General features: G+C 42.7%; 1 protein-coding gene across 1 annotated transcript in view; it reads left to right on the forward strand.

Moving 5' to 3' along the window:
• Positions 1-12500, forward strand: part of LOC311241968 (sodium- and chloride-dependent GABA transporter 2-like) — a 99056-nt gene that overhangs the window by 12905 nt on the left and 73651 nt on the right. Inside the window, exons 3-5 of the mRNA XM_084330925.1 lie at positions 1904-2038; positions 3877-4017; positions 11714-11840. Of these exons, the coding sequence (XP_084187051.1) occupies positions 1904-2038; positions 3877-4017; positions 11714-11840 (403 nt within the window). The remainder of the gene's footprint in view (positions 1-1903; positions 2039-3876; positions 4018-11713; positions 11841-12500) is intronic.

Raw genomic sequence — 12500 nt, forward strand, 5'->3', positions numbered from 1 at the left:
GTGTATAATGTCCACTGTCCCACAGTCCAAGACTGTTGTTGTGGTTGTATATCCACTGTCCAGAGCAGGGGTGGGCAATTATTTTTCCCGGGGGGCCGAATGAGCAACTGAAAATATGTTGGGGGGCCGGGCCAAAATTCCAAACTCAATTATGCATAATATAAATTTTATTTCTATATAAAAAGCAGTAAATGGCATTGTTTTGACCCCTGGTAAGAGTGTATGTTATTATTTGGCAATTAAAAGGTGAGGTTATAGCTTTCAAAAATATCATTTATTCAAATAGAATTTATTTCCAAAATGATAAACAAAATGTGAAACATTAATAACAAAGGGAATTTTGAGTTTCATATACTATTGAAACAAGGATTTTCTTAGCTTTCTAAAGACATCACATCATCTTATAGCAAAAATAAACAAGACATGTCACTGAACTGTGTAAAGAAAAGTGTCCCAGTTTTGTAGCCTTTTTTACTTTACATGCCTATATTAAACATTTTATGTTTTCAGAACTGTGCAAAAAAAAGAAAAAAAAATATCAAGTGTCCCATTTCACTTGTTATATTTCCACATTTTAGTGTTCTTCAGTTCTTTTTTTTCATTCAGTGTGAGAAATCCAGTCTCTGTTGAGCTTTAACAAGTCCATCAAAGTCAGGTTGCATGTCTGAGGTGGAGATGTGAAGCACAGCTGCCAGATGTTCATCAGTGAGAGAGGATCTGTACCTATGGACTTGGTAAACGTCATGACTGAGAATGTCTGTTCACATATGTAGGTGGATCCAAAGAGAACCAACATATTCTGAGCATGTCTCCTAAGCGTATACTGTGTGTGTGAACGTTGACATGAAAAAAAAATAAAAGTAAAAAATAAAAATAAAAAAAAATATTAAAAAAATATATTTTTTTTAATTTTTTTTTAATTTTTTTTTATTATCATGTAATCTTTCGCGGGCCGGTCAGAATCATCCCGCGGGCCGGATCCGGCCCGCGGGCCGTACAATGCCCAGGTCTGGTCCAGAGTGACTGCATCACAACACAACAGCATCGAACAGCCTGCAAACTACCTGGCGTTCTATCGCCCTGCTCTAAGACAAACTCTAACCTTAACCAACTTTGAAAGAGTGCCTAAGCTTAACCGTCGAAAGAACTTGCCGTCATGCTCTAAGACAAACTCTAACCGTAACCAACTTCGAAAAGTAACTACCTAACCAGTGTAGAAACTGGCGTCGGCCAATCAGAGAGAGTGTCTCCGAGAAATGCGGCTACGGAAAGTACTGGCATCGGCCAATCAGAGAGCGTCTCCGAGAAATGAGGCTACGGAAAGTATAGACGCTGCTTGCTTAGATGATAATAGATCGCTTGATAAAGCGCCCGGCTTCCATCATAATACATCATATTTCAACGCACAGCGCGTTACGCACTGATTGGCTGCGACGGATACAGCGATGAAACCAGTGCACGCCCACTGTAAGCGATATTGCGTCTAGCCCGAGAGAAATGCGGCTACGGAAAGAATAGACGCCTATTGCGTCTAGCCCGAGAGAAATGCGGCTAAGGAAAGGAGTCACTTCCTGTTAATGAAAACAATTATTTATATTTGATATATTAACGATATATTGTGCATTGGAAACACAAACATACTTAAAATGAGTAAATATTATTCATTTTAAACATGTTTATTTTATTTATAGGGCCCAAAAAGAAAGGGCGGCGCTCTAGCGCCCTTATCGGCCGGCCGCCACTGATATATATATATATATATATGAAGAGGGGGGGGGGGGGGGGGGGGGGGGTGAAAAATGTCACAGCATAATGTCACACAAATTGCCCCTCCACCCCAACGCACCACCCTGAATGAGCCATTATGCTTTGTGTTCTTCTTTGTGGGTGTCTGTATCTGCAGGTGTCTTCCTCATCCCCTACTTTGTGTTCCTCTTCTTCTGTGGTATCCCTTTGTTCTTCCTGGAGACGGCGTTGGGCCAGTACACCAGTGAGGGGGGGGTCACCGCGTGGAGGAAGATCTGTCCCATGTTTGAGGGTAAACTCCAACCGTAGCCCCAAATTCTTGCAATATTATGAAACCAAAGTATCAGTTGACAGAGGAAAGTATTGTTTAAAAATTTAATTAAATGAAAGCATGGAAAAGTTAAAGAAGCAAAGAGCAAAGAAGCAAAGAAAGACATGATTGTATTTGACATTACTGCAGTTTTCAGTAGTCGTTTTCCAGTCGTTATAAAAACGTCACATGAGTTAGTACTCTGGTGGTTTTGTTCTCAAAACCTTCTACAAAATGAACTGCGGGATGCATGTGGTTGTTGTTGTTGTTGTTGTTGTTGTTGTTGTTGTGTCTTAATGTGTAATGTGTGTGGATTTGAGTGGAACCACTGTGTTTTTGCCTTTTGGGGCCTGATGAAGACAAAGTGACGAAGACAGGAAGATAGATAAGAACGTTATCACTTCCCCTTTGGGGAAATCAAATCTTTGTTCACGGCACGGCCATGCCGGACAGAGAAGAACTTAGTGTGAAAACCACAAAATGGAAGTGAAATACAATAATGCAATAAAGTAAGGAATGCAAAGGAATGAGTACAACATACCTCAACAAATCTATTCACGGATATTCTGGATTAGTGCAAGTACTGTATTTCATATTCTAGATTAGTGTAGTACTGTATTTCATATTCTATATTAGTGTAGGTAATGTATTTCATATTCTAGATTAGTGTAGGTACTGTATTTCATATTCTAGATTAGTGCAGTACTGTATTTCATATTCTAGATTAGTGTTGGTAATGTATTTCATATTCTAGATTAGTGTAGGTACTGTATTTCATATTCTAGATTAGTGCAGTACTGTATTTCATATTCTAGATTAGTGTAGGTAATGTATTTCATATTCTAGATTAGTGTAGTACTGTATTTCATATTCTAGATTAGTGTAGTACTGTATTTCATATTCTGGATTAGTGCAAGTACTGTATTTCATATTCTAGATTAGTGTAGTACTGTATTTCATATTCTAGATTAGTGCAGTACTGTATTTCATATTCTGGATTAGTGCAAGTACTGTATTTCATATTCTAGATTAGTGTAGTACTGTATTTCATATTCTAGATTAGTGTAGGTAATGTATTTCATATTCTAGATTAGTGTAGGTACTGTATTTCATATTCTAGATTAGTGTAGTACTGTATTTCATATTCTAGATTAGTGTAGGTAATGTATTTCATATTCTAGATTAGTGTAGGTACTGTATTTCATATTCTAGATTAGTGCAGTACTGTATTTCATATTCTAGATTAGTGTAGGTAATGTATTTCATATTCTAGATTAGTGTAGTACTGTATTTCATATTCTAGATTAGTGTAGGCACTGTATTCCATATTCTGGATTAGTGCAAGTACTGTATTTCATATTCTAGATTAGTGTAGGTACTGTATTTCATAATCTGGATTAGTGTAGGTACTGTATTTCATATTATAGATTAGTGTAGGTACTGTATTTCATAATCTGGATTAGTGTAGGTACTGTATTTCATATTATAGATTAGTGTAGGTACTGTATTTCATATTCTATATTAGTGCAAGTACTGTATTTCATAATCTGGATTAGTGTAGGTACTGTATTTCATATTATGGATTAGTGTAGGTACTGTATTTCAGGTTTTAGTGGTGGGTGTCAAGATTGCTTCAGGTTTTAAATTGAAGCAAAGAGGCACCTACGGGTTTTCAGAGACCCAGTAGGTCAGACCCTAACCCTAGATCAGGATTCATTTGGTTTGGTTCCCTAATCGTTGACTGGGGGTGGGTGATGCAAAAGATTGACATATAAAGAAACCATTAAACCACTGTGTGAAATGTTCCTGTGTTCTGCCAGGGGTGGGGTATGCGTCCCAAGTGATCGTACTCTATCTGAACATATACTACATCGTGGTGCTGGCCTGGACTCTCTTCTACCTGTTCAATTCCTTCACCTACCCACTGCCATGGTCCACCTGCGATAACTTTTGGAACACTGGTAAGATGATATGTGAACAACCCAACAAACACACACACACACACATGCAGTTTCTTTGTTTCTTTCAAATATATGAAGACCCCTACGCTCTGCATCTTCTGGCCGTCTCAGGCCATGGTTACACTGGTGTAAAACAGCAACGTTCTATTTTCGAATGATTACGTTTGCATGTCCAAGTTAAAAAGAAACGCATTTTTAGCAGGAAAACGCATTTTTCTAGCGGCAACGCTGAAAGGGTGTTTTCGTTTTGGAAACTCGCCTAAACTCGCCGACAATGGTGCCATGTAATTTGCGCGATACGGAGCCGTTCTGAAAAGCTAAATGAAACTAAATGAAATGGCCCTACTGTAACTGCAGCCTCAGACCCACTCCTATCCGAGCTCCGGGAGGGTCATCAAGGAGAAGCTGCCTTTTCTCAGTCCTTGCCCCACAATGGTGGAATGAACTACCCACCACAGTTAGGACAGCCGAAACCCGTCCAATCTTTCGCCGTCGACTAAAGACGCACTTCTTCAACCATTATCTGAAATGAAAAAAAAGAAAAATGAAAAAAAAAATCTAACCCTAACTAACTTTACTGTCATGCACTTAAACTATCCTACACTGTAGCACTCAACACTTTGATGAACATTGTTACTCAGCTGATAGAGTTGTGGCCTTCCTGATGACTTGTCATACAGAACTTTGGATAAAAGCAGCAGCTAAATGACTAAATGTAAATGTATATTGGGGCTGGCCCTCTCTTAGACCATTAGTCCACAATGGTCTTTGGGTCTTAGTCAACTAAGACTTTTCAGTTGATTAGTAATTTTCTACTTGATACAATTAAATTGCAGAAGGACAATAATGTGGGAAAGGTTTGGTTACGTAAGCAATCTTGGTTCTCTGAAGGAAACGGGGTGAGACGTTGGGGGACCCTGATGTAAACGAGACGAAAGTCTTTCTCTGGTCTGCATCCCCTTAACAATTGTATTGAGCTGTACTGTACCCATTCTGCAATCTGTTAATAAAGTTTTCAATCAATCAATGAATCAACCCACTCTATGGGAATAGCATCATTACATGCCATTGGCTTGAAGTAGTTATAAACACCTTTTAAATTAAGCAGAAAGGATTGGCCAGCACCTGGGGAGTCCCACCCTTCCCCAGGGTATATTACCTTGTGCTGGCATTCTTTCCTTCTTCAAGACGAGCTAACTTTGACGGGCACTCTACAGTTGTTTCTCACTCCGTTTCCTTCAGAGAACCACAGTTACATACTTAACTGACTGTTCTCTTTCAGGCAACTCTGTTCGACACAACTCTCTCTATGGGAGCATGCGAGATATACAGCAGGCAGTGTGCGTTCTCTAGTGTGTAGCTCTGCCAAATCGTGCCTGTCATGAACCAAACTCAAGGTACAGACAAAAACAAGGGAGACCACACAAGTATGCTATTAAACTATTTACAAAAAGAATTAAAGAATGAGTGGATCAGTATTATCAGTAATGTAGTGAGTGCATGGATGAGTCAGTGTGTGGTGCGTGTAAGTGAGAAGATGAGAAACAAACAAACCAAACCAAACCCAAACAAACAAACAGAACCAAAATGCCATGACCAGCTTGGAGGAGAGAGACAGCCACACTGGAGAAGCCAGTCCTTTTGCACAGGTGTGCCTCCTCCTCCTGACACACCTGAGTAGGTATGTCTGATTGCCAAGGTGCCATGCTGTGAATGACAGACAGGTTAGTACAGGTCTGTTCCAGGTATATCCCTGAGTTAACCTGTAGGAGAGGGATGGGCTTGTCACAGTGCCCAAATCATTTCCATCACACAAGGGTGAATCATCAACTGTAGACGTGACAGGTTTCCCCCTCTATAGCACGTTCAAGTGTCCCGAGTCGCTCTCTGTGATATTACATCACTGCTCTACAGTATAGAACAGAGCCCTAGGAGCCAAGCAGCCTGGCTGCTTCTTAACCCTTTCACTACCACACTTACAAAGGGTTAACCCTTTGAATGAATGAATGAATTAAAACTTTATTTAACAGATTGCAGAATGGGTACAATACAGTACGGCTCAATACACACAATTGTTAAGGGGATGCAGACCAGAGAAAGACGTTTGTCTTGTTTACATCAGGGTCCCCCATTTTCAATTCATAGTGACATTTATGACATACACAACATACATGACATCATGACATTTATGGCATAGGGACATACATGACATACAGGTATATAGTACTGTTACATTTGTGACATATACGATATGCAAATATACAGTACTGTTACCCATAGATCCTAACAGAGATTATATACATATGATGGGGAGGAGACTGTACATTAGGAGGGGGTGGGTGGGTGGGAGAACAAATATACATACGGTGGGGAGAGAATATATACATACGGTGGGGAGGAGACTGTCTATTAGGGGGGGGTTGGACATTTACGGTGGCCAGTTTCGAATTGCAGCCTCCCGTAGGTGCTCTTTAACACATTGGCGACCGCTGGGACCCGTCTAATATAGTGGTTGAGGACCAGCTTTTGTAAACAGGCCGGTGTCTTTTTGTACAGCTAAATCTATACTTTATAGTATTGCTATCTGTCCATTCTCATTGTCAATTGAGTTCATAAACCGTCCCATCAAAATGACTTAAAAAAAAAATGCATCAATAGGTTGTCATTTTATAGCGCCGTGAATATAAGCATTATAGCGGATTTTGTCTCGTATATTTTCTGGAAGGCTAGTTATAGGGCTAATAGCTGCTAACGTTATATTCAACGGCATTTCCGTTTTACATATGCTAAAGAAATAACTCAAACTGCATATCATCGGGACTGTCCCAAAGCATGTATGCATCAAAGGGGGGGGGGGGGGGGGGGCGGGCGACGTCGTTTATTATTATTGATTACCAATAACAGTGGTCGTGTAACTAGCCACATACGCTGCTCGGCTGGTTGCGTATCATAGCAAGCTCTGATCCGGCTGTAATTTATGTGAAAAAGATCTTACCATGAGCCGGTGAGATACCCCTGAGCATTTCCCCATCTGGTAGATCGATATGTCCATTGGCTGATGATAAATCCCCTTATTCCATGGTGAAATCTGCGATTCGAAACGTAATCCACGGTACAAGATGCTGATTCAGAATCCGGGTACTAAAAATATCCATTGAAAGAAAAGAAAAAAGTAATCCGTTCGCCCACAGGGCACATTGCAGTAGCGCGATAGCGCCCCTAAGAGGATCTGGCCGGTATTGCATCTTCTAAAATTCACAGACTAGGGAATATATGCAGTGCCGCTCCGCGACCTTGACCCGGTTATTAAAATGATATAAAAGCAATAACAACTTGCCACGGCTTTATACGTGATTCTGTCCACAACGCATGGATTCGAAACCTGTATTACATGTAACTCGTGGTCGTGTTAAGTGTTAAGAGCGGTTTTGAATGTGGGTAGGGATTCACATCTTTTTACGGCTGTGGGTAGGGCGTTCCACATTGTTGTGGCATAATTGCGACACTTTCAGTGCAACAATACAGAAGGTTAACCCTTTCACTGCCACACGACAAAGGGTTAACCCTTTCACGACCACACTACAGAAGGTTAACCCCTTCACTACCACACTACAGACGGTGGACGGTTAACACGTCTGTAGTGTGGTAGTGAAGGGGTTAACCTTCTGTAGTGTGGTCGTGAAAGGGTTAATGTTGTGTTCAGCCCCAAATGATAACACTATAGGAACTCGTAGGCTCTGCCTTCAAAAGCAAAAAGAAAAAAAGAAAATTTCAAAGCTTAGACTCTTGACAAGCTCTTATTGTGAAGGAAAGGAGGCCAAAGGAGGTCAATATACCTCGGGGAGCGGCGGGACTCCCCAGGTGCTGGCCAATCGCATGTGAGGATGATGCTATTCCCATAAAGTGAGTTGTGGCGAGTCGAGTTGACTGAAAGACAGCACTATTCTACTGATGTTCTTCCACTAAAATCAACTGATCCATTTGTAGATAATTATATTTACTCTTAGCAAACTAAGAATGTCTTAAGTTGAGCACAGCCCTAAAACAGAACACACTGAATCAGATGAATGTATGTGTTTATTTTATAAACATGCCTCTTCATCAGACATTAAAGTGGAGATGAAGCATAGCGATAAATACATATTCATAGCATCACATTAGTATTTAGATAAGCCACAGAAAAAATCACGTTATAAAAATAAGCAGTTTCTAAGAAAAAACGATTTGTGAAGCATTTATCATTATGGGCGCGGCCATTTTGTTGCTGACGTCATTGGGCTGGTTTGGTGTATACACTGCTGGTTAGCTGCCTATAGTGAATGGGTCAGTCAGTAAATAAAATGTTGCCTACAAAACAACGGGACCGCGGTGGTTCTGTTTGTATTGCTCCTGGCTGTTCAAACTAATTTTACCATGTGAAAGAGAGGAAAGTTGGTTAATTTCCACAAACTACCAGTGAAAAAAACAGTGTTGTTGGCACGTTGGCTCAGGCTGGCTGCACTCAGGCGGCGCGACCAGCCTGTTGGACAGGGAAGGAGGATCTGCAGCGAACACTTCATTGCCTCGGATTATGTTGTTGGGGGTGGGATGTTTGTCCAGAAGACCACTAATCAGCTGAAGCCGGACGCGGTTCCCTCGGTCTTTGACAGACCGGCCCAGGCAGTTCAGCGTCGCGGAGCATTCAGCCTGCTGGCTACCTAGATCCACTTCAACCAGCCGAGCGTCGGGAGCTCCAGCAGCTTGTCGATGTGCTAATAGCCTCGGCAAGCTAACGGTAGCTGGCTACACAGCTTGTCGGTGTGCTAATAGCCTCGGCAAGCTAACGGTAGCTGGCTACACAGCTTGTCGATGTGCTAATAGCCTCGGCAAGCTAACGGTAGCTGGCTACACAGCTTGTCGATGTGCTAATAGCCTCGGCAAGCTAACGGTAGCTGGCTACACAGCTTGTCGATGTGCTAATAGCCTCGGCAAGCTAACGGTAGCTGGCTACACAGCTTGTCGATGTGCTAATAGCCTCGGCAAGCTAACGGTAGCTGGCTACACAGCTTGTCGGTGTGCTAATAGCCTCGGCAAGCTAACGGTAGCTGGCTACACAGCTTGTCGATGTGCTAATAGCCTCGGCAAGCTAACGGTAGCTGGCTCCAGGCTATTAGCACATCGACAAGCTGCTGGAGCTCCCGACGCTCGGCTGGTTGAAGTGGAGCTAGCTAGCCAGCAGGCTGAATGCTCCGCGACGCTGGTTGAAGTGGATCTAGGTAGCCAGCAGGCTGAATGCTCCGCAACGCTGAACTGCCTGGGCCGGTCTGTCTGTCGAAGACTGAGGGAACCGCGTCCGGCTTCAGCTGATTAGTGGTCTTCTGGACAAACCTTCCACCCCCAACAACATAATCCGAGGCAATGAAGTGTTCGCTGCAGATCCTCCTTCCCTGTCCAACAGGCTGGTCGCGCCGCCTGAGTGCAGCCAGCCTGAGCCAATGTGCCAACAACACTGTTTTTTTCACTGGTAGTTTGTGGAAATTAACCAACTTTCCTCTCTTTCACATGGTAAAATTAGTTTGAACAGCCAGGAGCAATACAAACAGAACCACCGCGGTCCCGTTGTTTTGTAGGCAACATTTTATTTACTGACTGACCCATTCACTATAGGCAGCTAACCAGCAGTGTATACACCAAACCAGCCCCATGACGTCAGCCATGACATCAGCAACAAAATGGCGGCGCCCATGTTGAAAACAGGGATATTATATTTGATTTTTCAGACAAATAAGATAGATTTCACATTTGATTATAGAACCCTGTCTTACACAAGGTACACAACAAACAAACTAGGATCACATTGTTCACTGCTTCATCTCCACTTTAAACATGCCTCTTCATCATACATTAAACATGCCTCTTCATCAGACATTAAACATGCCTCATCATCATACATTAAACATGCCTCTTCATCATACATTAAACATGCCTCTTCATCATACATTAAACATGCCTCTTCATCATACATTGAACATGCCTCTTCATCATACATTGAACATGCCTCTTCATCATACATTAAACATGCCTCTTCATCATACATTAAACATGCCTCTTCATCAGACATTAAACATGCCCCTTCATCATACATTAAACATGCCTCTTCATCATACATTAAACATGCCTCTTCATCATACATTAAACATGCCTCTTCATCAGATATTAAACATGCCTCTTCATCCAGACATTAAACATGCCTCTTCATCAGACATTAAACATGCCTCTTCATCCAGACATTAAACATGCCTCTTCATCATACATTAAACATGCCTCTTCATCATACATTAAACATGCCTCTTCATCATACATTAACCCATTCTCCGCCGATGACGTGTTTACACGTCATTCTCCGCCATGCGTAATCTGCCAATGACGCCTAAAGGCGTCTTTGAGATCAATATTTCATATTTTTGTCATGGTATTCACATTTCACCCACGGAGTCTTGGCTGGTGTTGTTGGACTCCGCTCAACTCTGCAACGCTTCAATACCGCCACCTGGTGGCCGATCGGCGAGTTGCCAAAACCGGAAGTGGCCGGAAGTGCTTAGTCCGTCCCCTATTCCGTCCGGCCACTCGCTATCGCTCGCGGGACTCTATCCAGACACCGTGGATATCGATCTGTTGCCATAACTCAATAAACAACATGATTGGACGTATATTAGTATTATACAAACCGGAACTGGATCATCTAGATCAACATCACATAACTGGGATCTGTTTGCGCCAGTGTGATCGCCCAACGGTAAGAGGAAGCTGCCGTGAGTTTCAGCGCTTTTGATTATTATTATCCATACAAACTGCTCTGATCTATATATCACCCATACTACATGAATCATTCAACGTCGGTCATTGAATTATAAACGACCCCCCCCTCCGGTCACCAGCAGATAACCAGTCATGACGTTTAGGATCATGTACAGTTGAAATTTTTAATATAACGTTGATCGGTATCAAACTGCATTTGATCATCTAATATATGCATTTATGGCTATATCTCACGTTCTATGAAATACAGCAGAAAACGATAAAAACATATTTATACTCTGGACGGTATTTTAGTATGAATGTGTGAATGAAAAAGTAAAACGTTCCTACATCCTGAACGATAGATAATGGGCCATAGTAATGTCAATTTAGCAATACAATTTAAAAAGTTATAGCCCTGCAAAGAAGGTGAACATCTCCATAGACAAATAGTGCTGGCAGAGAGGCTACAAGGATGGATATAAGCTCCGGCAGAGAATGGGTTAAACATGGGGCGGCCGGGTGGTGCAGCGGACTAAGCGTCTGTCTACCACCACAGAGACAGTGGGATCGAATCCAGCTGTGCCTCCGGTTTGGCCGACCGTCCACTAACACAATTGGCAGTGTTAGCGGGTGGGAAAGCCGGTGGGGTGGGTCCTGGTCGTTGTAAACAGCGACTCCCACAGTTCGGTCGGGGCGCCTGCACAGCTAGGGAAGGATCTAAGAGAGGTAGTGTGACCTTCCACACGTTACACTCTCTCTGTGAGAGACCGACGGTAGGTGGTAAAGCACGCAACGACCAGGAAGGGCATTGGGAATTGGCATAACGACTAACATTGGGATGAAAAAAAGAAAAAAAAAAAAAAACATGCCTCTTCATCATACATTAAACATGCCTCTCTTCCCTCCTCTTCGTCAGAAATGTGCCACAACCGCCTCAGCACCTTTGCCAACCCCCACATGTTCCATCCCAACTCCAGCTGGTCTTTCCTGATGAACAGCTCTTCTTCTGCTGCCGACTACGCTGCAGACTACGACAGCAACGTGTGAGTCCTCCAGGAGAGCCCCACACAACCAGGAAGTAGAGCCCCACACAACCAGGAAGTAGAGCCCCACACAACCAGAAGAGCCCACACAACCAGGAAGTAGAGCCCCACACAACCAGGAAGTAGAGCCCCACACAACCAGGAGAGCCCACACAACCAGGAAGTAGAGCCCACACAACCAGTAAAGCCCCACACAACCAGGAGAGCCCCACACAACCAGTTCATAAGTACTTCAGTTCCCACACACAACCAGTTCATAAGTACGTCAGTTCCCACACACAACCAGTTCATAAGTACGTCAGTTCCCACAGGTTATCTGTGGCCACAGCAAGCCAGGACAGGCTTTACACAGGCTTAAAGTGCTATCTTTAAGACGTTGTGGATATTATAATGTTATTCCACATGCGCTTCTGCTGTCCAGTTCAAATCAAATGGATCACTGGGTCATGTGGACGATTTTACATCTGTGTGGTTTATTTACTGTGAAAGCTTCATGTGTACTACTGGGCCTGCATTCCGTTTGCAGATTTGGGACACAGCCCACACACACTCACTATCTGCTCCAGGGTGAGAAGTAAACACTAAATCTGAACTGTGTTCCCAGTGTCATGTGTGTCCTCTGCCCTCTCACTTCCTGTGTCATCCTGTCTTTGTGTGTCT

The sequence above is a fragment of the Notolepis coatsorum genome (genome assembly GCF_963971535.1).
Source record: "Notolepis coatsorum genome assembly, chromosome: 15".
Classification (NCBI taxonomy): domain Eukaryota; kingdom Metazoa; phylum Chordata; class Actinopteri; order Aulopiformes; family Paralepididae; genus Notolepis; species Notolepis coatsorum.